Source organism: Bos javanicus, chromosome 2 (genome assembly GCF_032452875.1).
Source record: "Bos javanicus breed banteng chromosome 2, ARS-OSU_banteng_1.0, whole genome shotgun sequence".
In the NCBI taxonomy this organism is placed as follows: Eukaryota; Metazoa; Chordata; class Mammalia; order Artiodactyla; family Bovidae; genus Bos; species Bos javanicus.
The window spans coordinates 94,182,516-94,204,926 of NC_083869.1; the positions used below are offsets into that span (position 1 = coordinate 94,182,516).

At 46.1% G+C, this 22,411-nt stretch overlaps 1 protein-coding gene and 1 pseudogene across 7 annotated transcripts in view; both read left to right on the forward strand.

Moving 5' to 3' along the window:
* The window catches only part of NRP2 (neuropilin 2), a 119,998-nt gene that overhangs the window by 80,468 nt on the left and 17,119 nt on the right, over positions 1 to 22,411 (forward strand). The window contains exons 13-16 of one of the 7 annotated variants that reach the window (XM_061382282.1): positions 3,120 to 3,382; positions 4,923 to 5,019; positions 6,127 to 6,162; positions 15,516 to 19,006. In XM_061382282.1, coding sequence (XP_061238266.1) covers positions 3,120 to 3,382; positions 4,923 to 5,019; positions 6,127 to 6,162; positions 15,516 to 15,796 — 677 coding nt within the window. In that variant the 3' untranslated portion in view covers positions 15,797 to 19,006. The other 6 variants (XM_061382292.1, XM_061382317.1, XM_061382300.1 and 3 more) reach the window with 6 other exon arrangements.
* Positions 11,456 to 11,564, forward strand: LOC133236304 (U2 spliceosomal RNA; annotated as a pseudogene).

A 22,411-nucleotide genomic window follows, 5' to 3' on the forward strand; every position in this document is an offset into this window, starting at 1 on the left:
TTTACACCTCCACACACATTGTACTGACTAAATTCTAACCATTATGCTATGATTCCCCTGCTGCTTAAGAATGTAAATTCACACAAGTGACAGTATTTCTGCCAAGCAATTTTCAGACAGCCAGTGGGTCTTATTTGTGAAACTGTGAAGGAAGAAGGCTGAATAATAAGTCTCTGAAATCTGGTTCCCTTTATATACGAGCTGGAAGCAGTAAAGTCTTGGAAATGACTGGAGCGTGGGAGCGTTTGGGGGGCTGTCACTGGCGGCTCAGTGGACTGGCTGCCTCCACAGCTCACCTTGTTTTAAGATCTGCGTATCGGTTATAGGTGTATTTACTTTGCAAAAGCTATTGTGCATTTTTACTTATACATACTCATATTTCAGTATAAACGTTCCTTAATAAAAAGCAGAACGTCTCAAAAAAACCACCTCACCTTTGAAAAGGGCTGTTGGCTCAGTAGATTGGAAGGGAATTATGAGATTATATGAACCTGAGGGATTACAGAGCCCAGCTGATTCCTGATCTGTTCTTGTTTCCAATAGAGAGCCTCGTAACATTCTTTATCCATGTGTTTATCATTCATTCATTCATGGGAACAGAAAATTTTGTCATATATACGTGTGTGTCACTATCTAGGGGCAGGGAGAAGAAGCATTCTTAACCCTCCTGTGTGTAAGGCCAGGACCTTATAGTCGAACCAAGGAAATAGAAAAGACATATACCAAACAATTTAATTGTAGTACAAGGCGGGGAGCTGAAATGCATGAAAATGGCCTCCAGTCTTTTTAAAAACCAGGTAAAATCAGTGGTATGGTCAGTAAATGCTTGAGTTGTTGAAAGAAGGGAGGCATTAATGTTGAAATGTACAGAGTGGTGAGGAGAACTGGCAAAAGTGGTGGGGTGGGGGCAGGGAAGCAGAGAATTACAGGTAAAAGGAGAAAGGGGAACAGCGCCCAGTAGAGAAGCCAGTTTGCCTTAAATCATACGTGACTGACCACGTGGACTTGGGACAGGGTTACCGGGGGCACAGCTGAAGTGAAGGGCCTGCTGCACGAAGGCAGAGAAACCTGAAGTCCAGTCCGGCTTCGCTACTCACTAGCCTTTCTACTTTGGACAAGTTACTTGAACCTTTCCCAGCCTTGGTTTCTGCATCTGGTGTATAGTAAGATTCATAAGACCCAGCTCACAAGCATATAGCGATGATTAAATTATAAAGGCAGATCAACATGCTTTGTAACCTGTAAAGCAGTATGCAAATAGGCCTTATAATTATTATCATTAATAGTGGTAGTAATGAGATCTGATAGGACAAGCATAGGTTTAGAAGTTCTTTGAGCGTCTGGTTGTGACACCAGTGTCTCCTCCTCAGCAGATCACCATCATTGAAATTCTTTGTTGTAGACAGCTGCCTCCTTATCTATGCAAACTTTAGCCTTGAAGAGCTCCCATGGTGTGGGGTATTAGGCCAATGTGCCTCTAGATGGTTAAGGTATCCCAAACTAGAATCCTGACTATGCATCTTAAACTGGTCTAATTTGACTTCAGGGGAGGGTAGCTTCCAGAACAATAACCCTGGAGAATCTAACCAGAAAGGACTTAGGGGAGAGAGGGAGGAGGGAGAGAGGTGGCCAGGAGGAGGGAAGGAGCTGTTTCTGGGCCACTGATGGGAGCACTGCCACAGGCTCTGCTCTCACTAGAAAGATGATGTTGGCAGGTACACAGCAGCACACGGGTGGCCCAGGAGTCCCCTGCTGATTCTGGGCTCTGGAGTCCCTGCCTGTCCTTCCCTGACAAAGATGTTCCCGGTCCCTGTTGAGTCAAAAAAGCTCTGTGCCCACATCTCAGGTTAACATGATCCCGAGGTGTCTGATGTGCTGGTTATGTGGTGTGAAAGGGCCACTGCCGTCTTGCAGAAATGTTCAACATAAGATGTTTCAGGGCCAAAAGGAGACAGTGAGATTTTTCTGCTCAAATGCCATCCTGTTCTCTCTGCAAGTGGTCAAAATGCTCCTGCATGAACTGGATTTCCGGTGCAGGTCCCCACACCTGTGTCTGCAAGGCATGGGGTCTGCCAACAGGGCACTCTGCCTCCCACAGAGTACCTGATGTATTTAAAAGTGCATCAGCCAAAAGACACATTCTTCAAACATTTGGATGGGCGAAACTTTCATCTCCCAATGTGTATATATTCTCTGCTAAACACATAGTTTGGTTAGTGATGATGACAACACCTGTTTTATTGGGGCTGTATTTGCCTGACTCTCTCAGAAAGGCCACGTTCAGGCCTCCCCAGGGTGGGGCAGGGAACGGAGTGGGGTCTCAGCTCCCTTGCATCACCCCTTTATTGTTCATTATTCAGTCGCTTAGAACTTTCTGACTCTTTTCAACCCATGGACTGCAGGACACCAGGCTTCCCTGTCCTTCACCATCTCCTGGAGCTTGCTCAAACTCATGTCCATTGAGTCGATGATGCCATCCAACCATCCCCCACTCCTATTCAGCCACCATTCCCTGCTCTGCTTGAACAAGGATGCCGGGCTTCTGAGCTGCAGTTACTAGAGCCCAGGCTTCATCCAGCACTGCTGGAGACAGAAGGTTGTAAATGTCTTCCAGTTGGACAGTGCCCAGCCAAGATGATAAAGGCTTGGAGCATAAACCACCTGGCTAGAACCATCCTGTAGTCTAGCAGTCACTTCACCCCTTATTATTCAGTTCCTTACAGCGCCCTGGCCCTTTGGGTAAGCTGATGATGATTAAAATGTGGGCTTGGCCTCTCAGAATCTAGGGGGAAAAGACAAGCACCAATACAGCCAACCAAGACCTAAGGCGGATGGCACCAGGTGCCATATGTAAAAGGTACAAAGGAAGGGATGCAGAGAAAATAGGCAGGAGGGACCTTCTTGACATAAAGACTCAAGAAAGGGCCTTAAGGGGATGCAGCATTTGAATCAGAGCCCTAAGAAAGGAACACAGAGCCTGGAGAACAAGTTCGTAAATAAAGGACAACCCAAATTCTGCCCCGGCTTACCCCCCGCCCCCCGAGGGGCCACAACTGCCAGCTGGTGTCCTTCCCAAGCATTTACCAGGGACCTCTGTTTGGGTTTGTTTTCCTCTCCAGATGACAGGAACTTCTTGCGGCTGCAGAGTGATGGGCGGAGAGAGGGCCAGTACGCGCGACTCATCAGCCCACCGGTCCACCTGCCGCGGAGCCCCGTGTGCATGGAGTTCCAGTACCAAGCCACGGGCGGCCGCGGGGTGGCGCTGCAGGTGGTGCGCGAAGCCAGCCAGGAGAGCAAGCTCCTCTGGGTCATCCGCGAGGACCAGGGCGGCGAGTGGAAACACGGGCGCATCATTCTGCCCAGCTACGACATGGAGTACCAGGTGGGGTGGCGACGGGAGACGGTACGGAGATCCGAGGGGATCCTTGAGATCTGCGTGTCAATATTTCAAAGGCCGTGCCCATTCATCATTAGGGAACGCGGTTAAGCGCCGCTGTTTTCATTGTGTTTCTCCCGTTGCCACGGCAACTAAATGACACTCTTATTTGTTATTCAGAATGTGCCTATCTCTACACCCAGACTTGGTTCTTTGTTCCTCCTATTGCCTTTTATACTGCTGAAATCTTCCCCAACAAATGTTTCTTCTCTCCATTTTATTTTAGATTGCTATCAGGTAGGCTGACAAAGGAACACAGAAGCCAAGAAAATAAACACAAACAAACCCTCCACACAGGAGAAAAGAGGCCCTGGGAACCCCTGAGACTCAGAGGAAGAGAGGGCAACAGCCTCCCCGCCCCTTCCCAAGTGTTCAGGTGGCTGTTGGTGCTTAGTGGTCAGCAGACCAGAGAGATTCCTACATGAGTGAGTTCTCACCCTGCAGCTCCAGGAGTTGAATTCTATTATCTCTGCCCTCACAGAGCAAGAGACTGAGGCACAGATGGGGATGCGCAGCTGTGGCTGAAACTTGGGTAGAGTAGGCACTGTGGAAGAGGTGACTGAGAACCAGCCAAAGCATTAACCTACTCCTCCCCAGACGAGAGGCAGCAACAGATGGCTGGTGAGGCAGCCAACTGCTCGCTCAGCTTGCCAGAGGACATGTGCTCGTTTGCAGAGAGAACCCAGAGAGGGCGAAATCGAGGGCTGACTGGAGACCACTGAACCGAGAGGCTCCTGCATGCAGCCTGCAGTCCCTCTCACGCTTGCAGAATAGCCTGAGTCCCTGCCTTCCTACTTAGAAACCTCACTGTGTGGCAGAGCTACTCCCTGTTGGTATTTTTGTCTCACCCACTAGACGGTAAGATTCTCTAGGCAGAGGGTCTTGTCTTCTTAGCTTTTGTAACTGTCAGGGTGCCTGGCACATAGTAGGTGCTCGGCAAACTAGTGGTGAAGAAAAATCACTTACCTGCTAGTTGTAATAATGGAGCTATAAGACACTGTTACCGCCAAGGTAATTCAAACCTGTACACTACATTCCTCACAGTACCCCTACCTGCTCATGTCCTCTTGAGTTTCCAAATACCTGGGTTAAGCGTTTGAAAGATTTGTGAGAAAAAGAAAAAAATCAAACATGGCTAGGGAAATTTCAACTCTCCTTTAAACATGCTCTGATTGTAGTCCTTTTAGTCAATAACTCTAGTTACTGGACAACAATGCCCACCGCTTAGTTATATATATGTATTTTCTAATCCCCTTAAATATGCATTTGATTTCAACCAACTCATTTTAAATTGAGATTTCAAGTACCAGAGCCATGTGGTCAACAGATGTGTACCAGGTGCAGTAAGGCACATGTGCGTGTGCATGCACACACACACACACACACACACAGATTTTAAGCTACAGTTAACAGAAAATTGGAAATCTTTGCACTGTTTGCACCAAGAAGCTCAGTTAACCCTGGAACTTTTTCTTCCTGCTTCTAGATTGTGTTCGAGGGAGTTATAGGAAAAGGACGTGCGGGAGAAATTGCCATTGATGACATTCGGATAAGCACCGATGTCCCACTGGAGAACTGCATGGGTACGTGAATATGTGTCTCTTCATGTCTCCTCCGAGGGCTGGGATCCACAAGGGGAGGCAGCACCTCGTTTTCAAACACAGCTGTTCCCCCAATGGGTGGGGTCGCACCAGTCCATGCAGGAGGTGAGATGTGAGTTCAGTTAGAGCTTAGGCTGCAGTCAGGACGGGAGAGGTATCAGATGAGGTGGAATGCTATACCCCTGCTCCCATTCAGAAAGGGACATGCACTTAGTATATGAAGATTCTGGGTGCCAAGACCGCATCATCAGACTCCAGCTTTTACCAAAGAAAATGCTAGAGGACGAGAGCAACTGCCAGTCAGAATTACATGCTGGAAAGGTTTAATGGATTTAATGGAAACCTTCACTGGTGAGCAGAAATAGTACATATGTTATATTGGAGTGATAACACAATTACCCAGGCAGTTCTTTTACATGAATGAATTGCAGGACGAGCCATGGCATGTGAAATAAGAATTCAGATTTTGCTTTGAAGCTAATATCTCTAATCCCCAACATGCCAGAGTTGTAAGATTAAACATTGCATGCCAAGTGACCAGCACCGGAAGGACACTGTCTCCTTGGACAGAAGTACTGAGCAGCCAGGTCGTCTAGTTCACTCCATGGACCACCTCCCATCAGAGCCATGGACATTCCCAAAGCAAGAGGAAATCCTGAGAAGGAAGGAGACCTACGTTCACTCCGCAGAGTGACTGTAATAACTCACCAAGTGCTTTTCTTGGCACATGGGTCCCGGGTGTGTGTGTGCCTGATGATGTCAGAAGCACCTGAGACCGCCCTAGTCCCTTCAGGCAACTCTCTGGGCCCCCGGCATCTAAAACTAATCCAGGCTCTGAGAAAGTAATCAGTGGTAAGTGACTGATTACAATGCTTCAGGGACCCATTACTCTATAAAGGACTTTTTGTTCCAAAGCAACTTTGAGAATCCTTCCCACCTGGCCCCCATGACGATGATGTGTTAGACCCAGAGCCTGTGGCAGGCATGGGGTAGTATGAAAAAGCTTGATGAAACTCATCTTCATCATACACTGTGTTCACCTTATGTATTCCTCTCATCTAACTCAATTTTTTTTGTTTTTTTTTCCAGAACCCATCTCAGCTTTTGCAGGTGAGAATTTTCAAGGTAAAAAAAAAAGTTATTTTTAAATTTCTGCATGCCTTTTCCTTCCTCCCATGTGATGTGAATTTGGTGGAGGCGATAAGCCTCCAGATTTGAGAAAGCTCCCAAGAGAAAAATAGATGCCACACCTCACCGCTAGATGGCGCCAGCAACACCTGTAGATACAGGGAAAGGGCAATTGAGAGCCTGGCTGTCTCTGGTTTAATTAAAGTTTAGAAACCTATAATAGAGACAAATAGGTTACAGATAAACCTTTCAGCTTTGCATTGTCCAATGGAGAGCAATGAGGCTGAAAATGCATGAGTGGTGAGAAAAGAGAGACTGTGGGGAGACTGAACCAAAAAAAAAAGAAAAAAAGTCCGTAGTAAATTAAAAGTGAAATGAGGTGGCAATGATTTATTTTCGACCAAAGATGGTTTCTTTCCAGTCACAGGGCACCAAGGCAGCAGTCTCAATTAACCCTCAGCGAGGTACACAGCTGTGTAAGGGAAGAAAGTTAGGGGAAAGACATGAGGAATGGCAGTCCTAAGTGGAGAAGGTTGCAGAAATCTGGAGACGGCGTCTGGTTAAGGGAAGAAGGAGGCTCATTTGGTGCCTGGAATTAGAGCACTTGAAATACAGGACTGAAAAATAGAAAGCGACATTTTATCCCTAATAAAGTAAGTAGAGAACAGAGCAAAGAGAGAGGAATGTGGGATGCCTGCCTATCCCAGGAGGGAAAACTAACCTCCAAACTTGGGGGTGCTAAAATGCAGTGTATTTCACATCTCACCCTCTTTGGTTGACACTGCTAACGTTTCCAGCCGGGTTCCAGTGCTAAGGATTTGGAAACCACTCTGTAAATGCTTCCCATGAGTTGGCCCGGGTGTATAAGCACACTCAGAGACGTTCACCCACACCTAATAACAGAACCTAGTTTATGCAAACAATCCCAAGGGTTTCTGTGCCCTGTTTATATTGGCTGGCCTTAACCCCACAGGTGACAGCATTTCAGAGATAAGGGAAGTCATTTTTATATCTGAAGTCTAGACTCGTTATCTTCGCTCTCATTAATCTGTCCAGCTCCTGGCTGGACAAAGATGGATTCCTGCTTTGCCACCTAGATGTGCTCTCTGACTTCAAATCATCTCGCTCAATTTGCCACTCATCACCCACAGCACTAAGACGGTAGATGAGGGAGAGGGGGGATGGGAAACCTATCTAGGATATTGCTTCTTTCTTCCTCACCCTTCCTGGCCTCCCTGAGCCCCATCCCCACTCCCCACTGCACATTTTTCAAGAATTAAGAGTATCCTGTGCATGTGTTGGTGCTCCTTGGGTGTGAGATTGTCTGTTAACGTGAATCTAAAAGTATCGGAAGGAAAAGCTGAGATCAAAACTGAACGGCTTGGATAACAGTTGAATTCAAGTTCTAACTTTCGGGACCCAAGGTAATGTTGATGCTGGGGAAGTAAACTCGCTTATGTTGTTTCACGTGACTTTGATTGTTGAGACTCAAAGCTCCCAGAAAAGGCTGGTTAGGGCCCTCAGCCCCAACGACAGACACTCTGCTGTGTGAACATGGATGTCTAGGTCCATGACTGACAAGTTCAGTGGCTAAGTGCTTTGCTTCTGTAAGTGAATAAACAAACCAGGGCACATGTGCTGTCGCAGAGGCTGTGTTTACCATGAGGCTTCACAGGCCAGTCGTGTTCTCTTGTAAAATATATATATAAATAAAATAGCCTCAGAGCTGCAGTGCTCATTTAGCCAAAATAAACACAGGGCTTAGGGACTCCAAGGTAAGAATTTCCAGCGTGCTTCCGATGGGCTGGTTTGGGGCTTAAGCACAGGCAGCCCTAGAGTGGCATGGATTGGCCCACGGCTGTGGTCTTGGGAAATAACAAGCATCTTTGGAAGGAGGAAACCAAACTCCAGAGACATGGCTCAGGAGTCAAAGGCAGAATGGGAATTGAGAATGGACAGTGTTGATCACGTCGGCAAGTTTTATATGGAACTCTGACTTGGTAGCCAGATGAACCCAGGGCCAGGGTTGAAGGGGGCTAGAGCCCCTCTAACTTCAGTAGACATCTCTGGGTTTTGACTTGAGCGAAACCTTCCATTTGGGAGAGGAAAGAGGACATTCGCTATACCTAACCTACTGACCTCTCCGGGTCAGGGCGGTGGCAGCCTTCTCTTGGTGGGAGAGTGAATGCCTTGGGAGTTAAACCAGGCTATTCACTCAAATAGAGAAACAGAGAAATCAGGTTTGGGCAAGCAGGATATGGAAAGCTGATGGTGAAACCCTATTAACAACAGGCATATATTGTTAGTATGGTTTTTTTTGAATGTAGATTGTTTTTCTTTTCCATTATAAATTTACCATGAGACAGAAGCAATCTCATTCTTTATGAGAGACCAATGTATGCTAGGTAAACCTTTAAGGCAATGCAACAAAAGTGGCTTCTGGACTGAGGCTTATTAGATAGTCTTGATCTTTTATATTTTGAAGTGTCTTTCATTTTCTGCCTCTTACTCATCTCTTGCCATGGAACGTTTTCTTTTTATTCGAATCACCTTGTGTTTTCTGCTTGGTATATATGCTTTGATTGTGTCCCAGGATATGAGTCAGTAGTGAAGAGACACAAGCCACACTGAAAAAGAGAGCCGTGTAGAGAGGGGATGAGGAGGAGATGGAATGAATAAGCTGTGTTGTCATGTGATGTTTAAAAAGACTTTCTTGCTGTTGTTCTAAACAATGTAGCCTGGGTGTGCTTTTATTTTTTTTTTTAAGCAGTGGCTATAGATATAGTGTCATCATGTATCTTTTTCTAGAATTTGAGCTTTAACAAATGAAAAACTGTGTAAAGCGTGGGGGTGGGATAGAGAACCGAAAAGTGGTGTAATTAAGGTGATGGATTATTTTTTAACCAATGCTTTCTTTTTTCAGTACGAGTAAAAAGAATAATAAGGAAGCCAGTAAAAATATATAAAGCCCATAATCTGAGTTCTGTGGTTGTTTACCAGGTAGTTGTTTTTAGCAGGTTGCAGTGGAAGCAAGAGCTCTTGTTCTTGTTAGAGGCTGTGGGCTTCGAACAGAGCGGGAGCAGAGAGACCCATGGGAGTCCCAGGCATGGGTGGTAGTGAGCGTGAAGGATTCAAAAGTGCCGCGTCAACCACTGATGGCGGAGCTTCAGTAGCTCCTGCTCACAGCTGTGAGCGTGGGTTTTATGTCTCAGACCAGCTCTGAGGGCTGCTGGCCCTATCTCTTGGGCCTCTCTTCGTTCAGTCTTCTGCAGTTTTCATCCAGGTAAAACTAGGAGAAAGAGGACAGCACAGGCTGTCTCCTGGGCATAGAGGGGACCCATTTGGGGCAGTGACAGATGCCTAGGGTTTGACCCTGTGTCTCAGGTTTTCAGGTCTGGTTATTTCATACCAACTGGTCCATCTCTGCCATGTCTCTTCCCCATCTTTCCATCCCCACCCTTATCCCCGGTTGATCTGCCAATAGGCTGCCTCCCTGAGACTTTGCTCCCCAGGGTAATGCCCCCTATGCCAGGGCACAAGACCTGGGATGAGCCTCAAATTCCCCTCTCTCTGGCATCCCTTTCTCCCACAACTCTCTTGACTAGAAGCACTTGCAAGATGCAGCGAGGGTTAAATGGCATTCTCGCAGTAATCCTCTGATGAAAGGCAGAGAAGTATTCCCAGCCCCTGCCAGGACTCCAGATAGGCAGCTGTGGGGTGTGACTCCTTCTTCTTGGCCCCCTCCCCCTGAGGTCCCCAGCTGCCAGATCAGAGCTAGGTGCTGCTGAGCGGGGGAGCCTGGGGATGAGATGCGTGTGAACCACTAACTGCCCGGCTGCTGTTGCTGCCCAAGGGGACGCCAAGGCGTCCTTTGTGAGGTTCGAGCCGCAGAGGTCTGACACATCGCCCTGCAAGTCTACCATTCACCTAAACTGCCGCCAGCATCGGTTTCTCTAAGGGGAGAAGAAAATTTTTTTCACTGACTTTTCCTCACTCCAGGAACAGAAAGGACAAGCCTTAATTTAAAAGAAGTAATCTAAGTGCCACCAAAGAGAGGACAAGTGTTCAGACTTCAGGCAGCCACGGATCTGGGTTTAGGGGTGTCTTAGGCAGGTCTTGGGGTGGGGGCAGGCAGCAGCTTTCCTACTAACTGAGTGGAAATCTCCCAATGACCGCCCCCCGCCCCGACACACACACACACACACACACACACACTGAGTGCAGGCAAATGAAGAGTCATTTCGAAGGGAGATTTTATACTTCTACATTCTTCCGAACAGATCTGTGGGCGTGACCACGTTCTTCGACCCTCTTCTATAAACTTCTCTAGAGAAGCCAGCTTTGTCTTTTGTTTGTTTAATCTCACAAATTAAATAAATGTTTTAACTGAAATGCCCCTTCTCCAGCTCTTTGTTTTCAACCTACACAGGCGAGACTGCAGACAGGCCAGGCCTGAAACAGTTCTGATTTGCAATGAACCCTTCTTCCCCGCTCCAAGAGAGATGATTTACGTACATTAGGTATCTTTCGAAACATTTCTCTTGGAAACCTGGGTGACTCCTCCAGGTCCGGAGGACATTTCATAAACTTAGCTGCAGGAGATGTTTTCGCTTTTTGGTGATTCAGTGAGAATTTGACTGAGACAATCCGCAGACAGGTTCAGACACAAGAAAGAAGCAGAAAGGGAGAGGTCTGCTTCCTGTTCCACCCCACGTGGTTAGAGCCGAGTCTGCACACTTTTTCTGTCAGTGGACAGATAGTGAACATGTTGGGCTCTATGACACTCTGTGTGGCTCGGGCTCACTGTGCCTGTAGCACAAAGGCAGCCATAAGCCATATGTGATGAGGGTGGCTGTGTTCCAAAATGTACAGAAATAGGCTGAGAGCCAGAGTTCATTTTCTGACCCCTGGGTTCCAGCACAGGCGGAGATTTGGTCCATGTACTTCCAGTCCTGACCCCGCCACTTCCCAGCCGTGTGCGCTTCCTCCGAAAGCTCTGGGCCATCTCTCGGGTTCCACTCTGTGCTGCCCCCGTCCTCCTCCCCAGTTTTCCTCCAGGCAAAACCAGGAGAAAGTCACTTATCCTCTCAGGTTCCCCACTTTCCCATCTGAGAGACATGAAGAATGAAGATGATAAGTAGTCCAATGCCTGGCACCCAGGAAGTCTCCACTCATTAGAGCGGTAGTTATGCTCACATTTCCCAGCTGCTTATTAATTCAGTAACCCTGTTTGCACAACAGGAATGGAAAGAACCTACCTACTGTGTAATTTTTTTTGTTATACTGCCATATCGCTTCTCGGCCTTTTGGCTAAGATCAAGTGTATTATCCTGCCGTGCAGGACTTCTTAGAATCTATTGTTTCTCAGAATTTAAATTCTTACCTTCGCACCACCCCTTTCTCCAGGGGGCTCAGAACTTTTACAGGTGGAAGCCTACTCAACCTTGCAAATACACTTGGAATTATTGACTATTTAAATTTCTGTTTCTCATTATCTTACATGATGAGAAAACTGTATACAGAATTAGAAGGTGGAAATTCATGAAAAATAGAACAGGCATTGAAAGCATCTTTCTGTTGGGGGGAAATCAAAGTCTGTGAGTACATGGGGGAAGTTTGAACAATCAAAGGGACTCTTCAGGTGAGCACATCATCAGTGTTGGACAAAGTTGAAGTCACCTGAGTTTTTTCTCCCATCCTGGGGGGCATGTCTCCAGCTCCTGAGTTGTGAAGCAATGGCCCGGGCATCTCATATGGCTGAGGGGGCAAGTGGGGCTAAAATGCAGCCACTCACCAGCATCTGCCCAAAGGGGGCACCTTTTTGCATTTTAATGTAGAGGCATGGTATGAGGTAACAGAATCTAACACTTTCCAAGAATAACTATTCTGTGAAGTACCATTAGGTCATCAAGGTTTTTTCAAGGAAGTCTGAATGTTGGTCCAATATGCATTCCTCCATTCAGCTGTCCACTCATTCGTCTAGCCACCTTCCACCCCCGTACCCCATCTATTCATCCATCCATCCAACATTCCTGGGATTGCTGCCCTTATCTAGGAAGGTGCTCTGGAAAAGGACTTAAGCCCTACTGACCTTCCTTTTCTCTGGCTGGCAGACCACAGCCTCATTAGCATACAGCCCTTGAAGACTGCCGCAGAGCCAGATTCTAAAGCAGCAGCCTGTGGGAGTTGAGTCTCTTTAGCTGGAGAAGGTCCTAAGAAACTCTGGCCCTCAACTGCAGGTCATCAAAAATTGCCTGAGGGGGATGAGAGGAGGACTGTTAGCTGTATCCTGTCTTTTCTGACTGTCTTAACATTAAAAACACAAATTCACATAGTATATTTTCTCATTTCTCCAAACAAATGTCCAAGGAAAATGTTTAAGGAGCCAATATGATGTCGTCCACCAAATGGCTTCTGTCACTAAAATTTTCTACATAGTGATCATTTCTGGGGAGGGGAGTATTAGCAGGAAATGGGAGGAAGGTTTTATGAGAAAGTGGATTGTCTTCCAGAGCAGAGCAGAATTTGAGGCCAGGTTTCTAGCTCTGATTCTGAATCTGTAACCCACATAAGGTGACTTCTTCTCCAGTGCTCAGTTGCTACAGTCATGTCTGACTCTATGCAACTTCCATGGACTGGTAGTTCACCAAGCTCCTCTGTCCATGGGATTCTCCAGGCAAGAATACTGGAGTGGATTGCCATGCCCTCCTCCAGGGGATCTTCCTGACCCAGGGATTGAACCTGAGTCTCTTATGTCTCTATCTTTGGCAGGCGGGTTCTCTACTGTCCCCTAGATCCTCCCCACCATGCCCCAGCTTTGTGGCTATCATAAGCAACATTTTAGGAGTCAAGTGAAGAAGGCCTCAGCCCCAGCGTGTTGAGCCCTGGGGGTGGGAGATGAGCCAGTGTATTTAGTGTTGAGAACCAGCATTGTGGCTGAGGGAAAGCAGCTTTTTGAACTGAGATGATGTGGTGACAGTGGGGCGAGAGCAGTTGTGACTGTTTTATGCTTGACACAAATGAGTGCTCCTGCTCTGTGGTCTGGTCAGGCGCTTCAGAGGGGGAGTTAATCCCTGTGGACTTACTGCCTTCCTTTCCCCTCATGGCTGAGCTGCGGCCTCATTAGAGGGTGGGTCTCACTGTGGAGCCAAATGGAAATCAGAGGCAGACCCGAGGACACCCTTTGGGGAGAGGCAGGTGGCCCAGAGGAATCTGGAGTCCATCTCTGCACACTTTGTTGTTTCTCGTGCGTTCTTCTGAGCCCACATGAAAAGCCATCGGCAGGATGGTTGCCAAGCAGCAGATCCTCTTGGTGACCTGCATAACGAGTTGACACCACGTCCTATGACTCACGAGCTGGCCACTTCAAGGAGCCGTTTTCAGTGCTTTGCTTTCTCTTTCTGTTTCCATGCATAATTTTCAATATGGTCACAAAAAGAGGGAGGGAGGGAGGGGAGGAGGGCTGGAGGGAGGGAGCTTTCTCAGCTACAGTAATGAAATTATTAAAAGGTGGAAATGGTCTGGGAGTGAACACAAATAGAGGAGGACGTAAGGAAGAAGATAGTGTAAAAAGGGGCGTGGTGGTGACCCTGGGGTTCTGGAATCCTTTCCACCCCAGGGGCGGCGGCCACAGCTGCCAGGGTGTGTGCTGGTGACACATCCTTGTCATAGCTCCTCCCAACCCTGTGGCACTTCTGATGGGCTCAGACGCACCGACGAACCCTGTACCCTAGCACAAGGGGATTCCCTGAAACTAGAGGAGTCAGTGATTAAGAGCTGGAAAAGTGAACAGGCTCTGAGAGATTTTCCAAGAAAAATGCTCTCACTTTTCTAACACTTCTGAGAAGGCCTCAGGTCTGATTCACCCCTCAGCTATCCCCCAAATCAAAGAGAGGTGCTCCGGGGTTCAGGCTGCAGGAGTTGGCAAACACTGACTCAGAAATAGGAGTCTTCACCTCCGTTCAGTCTTTTAATCACAAGCATTTGTGGAGAGCCTTCTTGGTGCATACATACCCTGAGGTAGAAACCAGGATGAGAGCCAGTGCTTCTGCTTGAGGACCTCCACGTCTTGTGAGGGAGGCATGAAAATATCAATGAGCCTTGTCTGCGTCGAGCAGAGATGCACCCACAGGGTTAGGACCAAGGAGAAGGCAGCAGCATCTCCTCCCCCACCACTGTGGCTCCCACCTGGGATATTCCACGGATAGAGAGGACACATCTTTCTGGCCACCTCTACTTGATGTAAGCAGCTAGGGAGGAATTTTTCATAGGTTAAGCATACATCATTTTTCAGAAGTAAAGATCATGTCTGGTTTTGGCAAGCTCAAAAGCTCCTAGTCCCATTTGGGCCAGATTCTCATCTGATGTAAATCGTTGGGAGAATCAAGTTGTAGCACTGTTTTGCATTAAATGGGACTCCAGCCAGCCTTTCCCCAGAGTTACCCTGGGCTTAAATCTACGACATCATCTCCATGGCAACCAGAGGCTGGCCAGTGAATGTGGTTGCCTTGTAAATCCTCTGCTAGCTTCTCTTCCATCCTCTATCTTTTCTGTGATTAGAATGTTCTCCCTACCGTTGCTCTCACTTATTCACTGTCGCTCTCACATACCTACTATTGTTTTGCACCCACATTTTTTGGTTGCAACATCCTTCCAATCAGCTTTTTAAATCCTCCATTCAATTAAAAAATGAAGATGTGTTAGTCATTGCTTGACAGTGGTAATTGACCTGTTTAGACAAGACCAGGCTGATTTCAGTGGGCATGGAAGCCTTGGCAAACCAAAGTGGAATTCCCCTTCAAGTCTAGCCAGCCTAATTAATACATTGTTTGAGAATGCTGGCCAGCCAGACCAAATATTGTTATTTCCACCCATTCAGAGAATCAGTCCTATGGAATCCCAGAAGTCATTTTAACATCACTTGAATGTATTCCTGTGTGTGTGTGTGTGTGTGAGAGAGAGAGAGAGAGAGAATCATAATGCTTCTGCATATTATAGAGTTTAACAGAAAGAAGAAAAGAGTTTTGGAATCATACAGCTCTTGGTTGAATACAATACTCACCAGTTACTTGCTATATAACCATTCATTTAACCTCTCTGAGCCTCTATTTCCCCATCTGTAAAATGGGTCCGAGAGTACCTACCTGATAGGGTTGTAAGTAGGAGGTAATATCAATCACTGAAAAGTGCTTGGCCCACCCTAAATACTCAGTACCATCTTGTTCCCCTGTCCCCTTCCCTATCCACTCCAAAGCATGTGTGTGTTTCTTTTCTTTTTTTTTTTTTAATTAGTTTTTGGATTAGTCTGCATGCTCTCAGCCTAGCAACACTCTTCTGTGTCTCTCCACCAGGGGGCACCCTCCTACCGGGGACCGAGCCCACAGTGGACACGGTGCCCGTGCAGCCCATCCCAGCCTACTGGTATTACGTTATGGCCGCCGGGGGCGCCGTGCTGGTGCTGGTCTCCGTCGCGCTGGCCCTGGTGCTCCACTACCACCGGTTCCGCTATGCGGCCAAGAAGACTGATCACTCCATCACCTACAAAACCTCCCACTACACCAACGGGGCCCCTCTGGCGGTGGAACCCACCCTAACCATTAAGCTAGAGCAAGACCGCAGCTCGCACTGCTGAGGGCCGAAGCAAGGACCGCACCCAAATCAAACAAGAAAGACTGCAAACACGTTGCCTCGATTTTGCACTTTTTCCTCCTCGCCTAGTCTCTGTGTGAACGCTCAGACATCTCTGTCTCTGGGCCCAAACCCTGTGCGCTCGTATCCATCCCGACCATTCTCCTTGGGTTCTTTTGTTTGTTTTCCTTTTGTTGATTCCAAACCGCCCAACCCCAACTCTACAATGCTGCATCTTGGAATACGAGAAGAGACACGCCCCTAAGCACCTCACAACTCACGGCTCAGCTGGTTTCCTTCCAGAGACTGGTTCCTTGTTTCTTCCCCTTGCCTTAGCCCATCCCTCCTCTCTGGTGGGCAGTCTGCCAGGAGACTTGAGGGGAAACCCGGATCTGTGTGTTTGTACATAGTATACATTTGCGCCTGTGAATAGCTCTGTGTGTGCGTGGGTGTGAGAGAGAGACTGGTTCATTGGGGTGGGGGGGAGTGTGTGAGTGTGTTCAGAGAGGGCCCCCTTTAACTCTTGTGTTACTTCTCCGGGGGTACATGTTCCAGAAAATAATATACTGTACTAGTTCTGTTTACTTGGAGAAGAGATTGAAGCTTTTTGTTGCCTTATCTAGCTCTGGCTGGATTTCTGTTGGCTTACCATTGTCATCTCCAGGTACCTAAAACTAGACGTCACATGAGAAGAAATGTGGCCCCTCCCATCCCAGTCCCCAGGCCCCACCCACCTGACCCAAGAGAAGGTTCTCCCACTGCACTCAGACCAGACATGACTCCTAGCTAGTCCCGTCTGGGGTGTCTCTGAAGTTACACAGTAACAGCCATTGGGTGCCTGTGGAACCATCCCTTACTTCCAGCCCTGAAGCAAATTTGTCTCATGTTGCCTTATAAAAGAGAAGCTCATAATGAATGTTTAGCTTTTATCAGTTAAGTCCAATCTTGGAATAAGTCATAGAGAATAACCATTCTGAGACTGATGTATGAAAAAGCAGTAGCCTGTTGAGAGCAGGAGGAAGTGGAGAAGGAAGGATTGAAATGTTGTCTTTAAAAAAAAAACAACCCTCACCCCAGGGGGTTCATTCTGCCCACTAGGGGATGGGGTGGAGTAAGAAGGTTAAAAAAGTGTATTCTTTGGTATCATATGGATCATGGTTAGTATCATTTGTAAAATATGGGGAAAAGGGGGTCATTTGCTTTCCTTTCATGGTGTTAATGTGTGCCTGAATCTATAGCCACTAAAATAAAAGGCTGTTCCCCTGACTTATTTGAATATTATGAGAGAATAAAAAGTTACCATTTGTTTAAATGTACTAATGTGCTACCCCTTAAAGCATTCATGGCATCTGGTAAATACACCCTCATAGGCTGGCCTGGCATTTCCAGATGTTACTGCTTCGTCAGGAGAAGGTATAAGGAAGATAAATCCGTTGCTGCCCATTTGTCCTCTCTAAGCAACGCAGGGAGAGGGATGTTAGAGATAAATTGCCTAATGATATTGTATGAAGGATAGATTCAATAATGAAGCCAATTTCATTGATAGAAAATGCATATTTTAACAAGATTCTCAGTGTACTGGAGCTTAGGCTTGGGGGTGTTTATTTCTCACCTTCCTGCTAGGAATCCACTGGGGAAGTGTAAGATTCTCTCCAAAGATGGTTGCCTGGGCTGAAAGCCTCCAGGTACCTTCTGAGAACAAAATACTAATGATTTTTTTGGCTGCTTGCGGGAGAGAGACTTAGCATTCTTCTGGAATATTCACATAGGTCCCTCCAACAAACGCACACTCAACTTTCGCATCTGGTTTGTTTCATCCTCCTGAAAGAATGGTGCTCTCCCACTCTTACTCTGTTTCAAAGAGCTAGTCTGTCTCAACCACAGCAGCCCTGCCAAAAAAGGAAGATGAAAGCCTAGAGCATGAGCTACCTTGAGATTTCAAGACGTGTCTTACCCCAGCTGAAGATGGAGAAAGAAAGAGGGGGAGAGAGAGGAGGGGTGGCAGGGTACCATGGATACCTTACAGTGACTTTCATGCCCATCATGAGGGCTTTTTATCTCGGGTGTCCGTATCCAGTGAGGTGTTTGGGGCCAGGCGTTCCCTTGAAATGATTGACATCCCTATAAGCACCCCATGGAAGCATGGTGTCAGGAAATTACACCTGAGAAGTCCAGCCGGTGTAGCAACTGTCTGAGTTACCATACACCCATGAGGATTTCCCTTCTCTAAAAGAAGAACAACTTTGTGAATTTGCTGTATCTTTATCTGATGCCCCATGGTGGCATCATCTTTATGTACATGCTGTTATTGAGAATATGAGACTGCTCAAATCTCTGTGAATCCCATAATGCACTTCAGCTGGGGATGTCACATCTCTCTCTCTGTCTCTCTCTCTCTCTCTCTGTCTCTCTCCACTCTCTCGGCCCCAGCAGCTTTCATAGTATTATCCAGGTACTATGCTAAAAGGGCAGCTGTTCTGTAATGTCATGCCTTGCAGCTTTAAAAAGCAAAATTCTGTATTTCATGGAGGAAGGGAAGGGTCCCTCTCTTCTAAAAAAAAAAAAAAAAATAGACTGGACAGGTGAATGCATGCATGCATGTTTAGAGTTGCTTCTCAGAAGACAAAGAGGTGATAGCAACTATTAAAAAATAAATGAATGAAAGGAAGGTCTAGCTCAGGCTGGTAAAGTTTTTGCCTTAGTAGAGCTTTCATGTTAACAGTTCCAGGAGGGAAACCCTTATCTCTGGAGTGAAAAAAATCCCTTTCTTGGTATTATGCTAGCAATTGCTATCCCTTAATTGCCTGTGAAGGCAGAAGAAAGAAAAACAGGATCATAGCATTGCCATTGACAAAACAGAATGCTGAAAGTAAATTATCTTTTCCCTTGTCCCACATTATTGGGATTAAAGCCAGAATAGGATAGGAAATCCAGTAATACTTCTGAGGTTGATACCTCATCTTTAAGAAGACTGCGTCTTTAAAAATGAAGCTGCAGGCAAGTAAACACCTAAATAATCGAAAATTACCAAAGAACAACAGCAAAACAAGAAAATTTAAAGATTTTTACTTCCTATTCTTATCCCCTTGCCCTATAACTGTGACATCTCTTGCATTGCTCAGTTGCCTGTGTGTCAAAATACCTTGTGGACGTTGAAAACTATTTGAAAATGTATTGTGTGGAATGTAATAAAATGATGATATTTTTATACAAACATTTGTTTTTTTTTTTTTTTCCACCTTGGCTTATGAGAACAAAGTTCAGATGTAGGCTTTGAACAAACTGATGTTTGCAAAGTTTATACATCACCTTCTGAGCTAGAGGGCATTTTTGTGGAAAGTAGGTGGGTTTTCTCCTTGAGGCTGAATGTCAACTTCTCCTTTTATTTTTATTACTACTGCTTGTTAGGAGTTTTATCCAATTTGTGCAGCTGAGCCAGCTTTTATGATTGGTGTGGGATTTTGCAAAAGTTGCTAAGTGCTAAATTACTCCATGTGATTCCACAAAATTTCTCTTGATGGCAAATCCCTGGAGATGGGACTCTACTTTCACAAGGCCCCAGGGGCTGGGACTAGCAAAGCTGAATCATGTTCTCAGCTCTGCAGAGACAGATAGTTTCCTTTGGAGAAGAAGTGGCAACATCTTACCCCTTGCCTACCAAATTATTACTTCCACGGGGACGTCGATCTCCAATTTATGAGCACTTTCCCAGACCAAACGGGAACTTACAGTATGTTCAAGGCTCAAAGATATTCCAGACTTTGGAGCAAGTAATGAAGATAATTATATGATTACTGGGAACCTGGAAATATCATGGTGGAAAATTTTATAAAAGGAATATTCTATAAAAACTTTGAGGAGAGGAACTTGGGGAAACTTACTTGAAAAGCCAGATCTTTTCAGAAGTATTTGATGAGTATTTGGTTCTCTTTATTGAATATTTAGTAACATGAATTATGACTATGAGTTTATGTGCTCAGTCGTGTCCAACTCTTTGCAACCCCATCCCATGGACTGTAGCCCACCGGGCTTCTCTGTCTATGGGATTTTTCAGGCAAGAATGCTGGAGTGGGTTGCCATTCCCATCTCCAGGGGATCTTCCTGACCCAGGGATTGAACCTGTGTCTTCTACTCTGCCGGCAGATTCTTTACCCACTGAGCCATTGTGGAAGGCCATATTTAGTGACATAGTTATATAAAATATTTTATCAGAGAGTTATTAGGGGAAAGAAAAAGAGAAGATCTAGGAAAGACAGCCTCACAGCAATTCAGTGTTTCTAGATGGTGGTCAAAAGTGATGATGGAAGAATTTTCCACCCCCCTATATTTGTGGGGTGTATTAAAAGTATCAACCCCAAACCCTTAGAGTCTGAGAATATTCCTAATGGCCCCCAAGGAAAGGAGCAGGTCCAAAAGAGCCTATTTCTGCCAGGATCCTGCTTTTCTTCCTTTCTAAACCTAGAGCCAGGAAGAAGTGCTTTTTACAGCTATCAACCTGCCCAAGTGGTGCTAAAGAAAACAGGCTTCTGGGTTTTCAGATCCGCAGTCGCTACAGCTGGCTCACTAGAGATGTCACTGTCTGTCCTCTGCAGGAGAATAGAGTTGAATGTCCATGAGCAGAGCCTTGTTTTTTCCTCTAACGATGAGCATCATGACCCATTTTGTCCACATAGCAGTTGGCTATCCTTAAAGCCATTTGTTCCTGGTAGCAAAGGATGAAAATTAAAACATCTCAGAAGCATTTATTTCCAACAAAGAGTCAGGCTCAGTCAACATTTTCATAAGCTGGCCTGGGACCAGATTTGCCAGTGAATTAAATTAGCCATCGTGTATGCTTTATTAGCATTACTGTTTTTGCAGCCACCTTTGAGAATTTCACCATTGCTTTTCCTGCCTTGGTTCTGATCCCAAGGCTTGGTCTATACACATTCTCTCTCTTCCCCAAAAGAGCAGAGACTGTTACGATTCTGATCTTAGGCGTCAACACAGCACTGTTATCAGTATGGTATTTCAGACCTAACCCAAGCATAAATGTTACAGAAATTATATTTCCATGGATCATAAACACCAGATGTCAAGGCCTAGTTGGATCTGTCTTGGCGCCTACCTGGCCCTTTATGATGGTTTAAATGTGCATTCTTGTGGTTGAAGCAAGACCCTGCCCTCCTGGCCCAGATACCCACACCCCGGCCAGTCGACTATGGCCCTGGGTTGTTTTCATCACCTCTCTTCACAGACTGTGCAGTTGTTTGGCACAAATGTTGTTGGCCTTTCTATCATCTCTCATGAAAAGAGCTTCATCTTTTAAGTTTTAATTTGTCCGCTTTGTGATCTCCACATCTGAGCCAAACTGCAGATCTGTAGGTGCGGCTTGTTTGCTCTTTGTGTGCATCACTGGGGCTCTTGCAGCTGTAATTTGCCTTTCATCCATTTCAGTGAGGGCCCAAAGAAAACACAAAACAAAGCCAACCAGAGGAAAAGGAGGGGAGAGGAGAAGCACCAGCTGATGGCCTTATGATCAGCAGGGGAAAGATCGCCTTATATAAATAAACTAAAGGCTAGGAATAGTGTAGGATTTAATGAAGCCTGACACAGATCAAGTGCACTGGAGTGTGTCTTCAGGTTAGATATCATCAGACACCTGGACCCTCAGAAGGCATCGGGCCACAGGCCACAGCCAGGCTACGTTTGCACTGTGTGGAGGAAGGAGTTCCTTTTGGCCCCAAACTTAAGCCTGGAATGGACACATGATTTGGGCACTTGCCAAAGAACAGACCCCCTCTTAGTATGGTTTCTGCTTGGCACAATGCACAGTCTTGGTGCTTCAGGGCAAACAGCAGAATTCATTCTTGACCCAAGGCCAGTGAGCAAGAGACCCAGAATCCTTCTACTCTCTTTCCAATAAAATAGTTGTTCCTGTGCTTTGCTGTCATTGACCTCCAAGCTCCCAATAAAACTAAAGTCCCGTGGGCATCAAGCCAAGAAATAGGAAAGGCCATTTGAAGAGTCAGCAACAGACATGCCAGAGGCAGGACTGGTCATTGAGTGGAGAAAACACCTATTCTTGGAGGCTCATGGCCAGAGTGGTTATTGATACTGAAGAAGGTCATTGTGGGAAACTTTAGGTTCGTATCTGACTAGGCTTCCTTTCATTTCTTTTCAACTTGAGAGTTATTCATGGCAATAGCCTCAAAAACTGCAAATCGTTTTTTTTTTTTTTAAAGTTCATTTCGTTGTTAACCAGTCCCACTCCCCTCCCAGAGGGAACCATGAGAAATTGTTCAAGGTATATAATTTCAGGACTTGTTTTATACCTTTACAAATGTATATGTTCATGTCTAATTATGCAGTTTGCTTTGGTTTCGTGTAAACAGTATCAGCATTGGATCGCCTGGCTGGATAATGTGCTTCTTTTCATTTGACAGTCTTGGGGCTACTTTGTTGCATGCCGACAAGCTTACACAATCCTTTTTAAATGTGGTCCAGCATTTTGTATCATGTGGATGTACCATAGTTTATTAACTGCTTCCCTGCTGGTGGGAATTCAGGTTGTGTCTAGTTTTCCTTACAATGATAAACAGTACTGTAATGAACATCCTTACAGTTGCCTCTTTGTTCA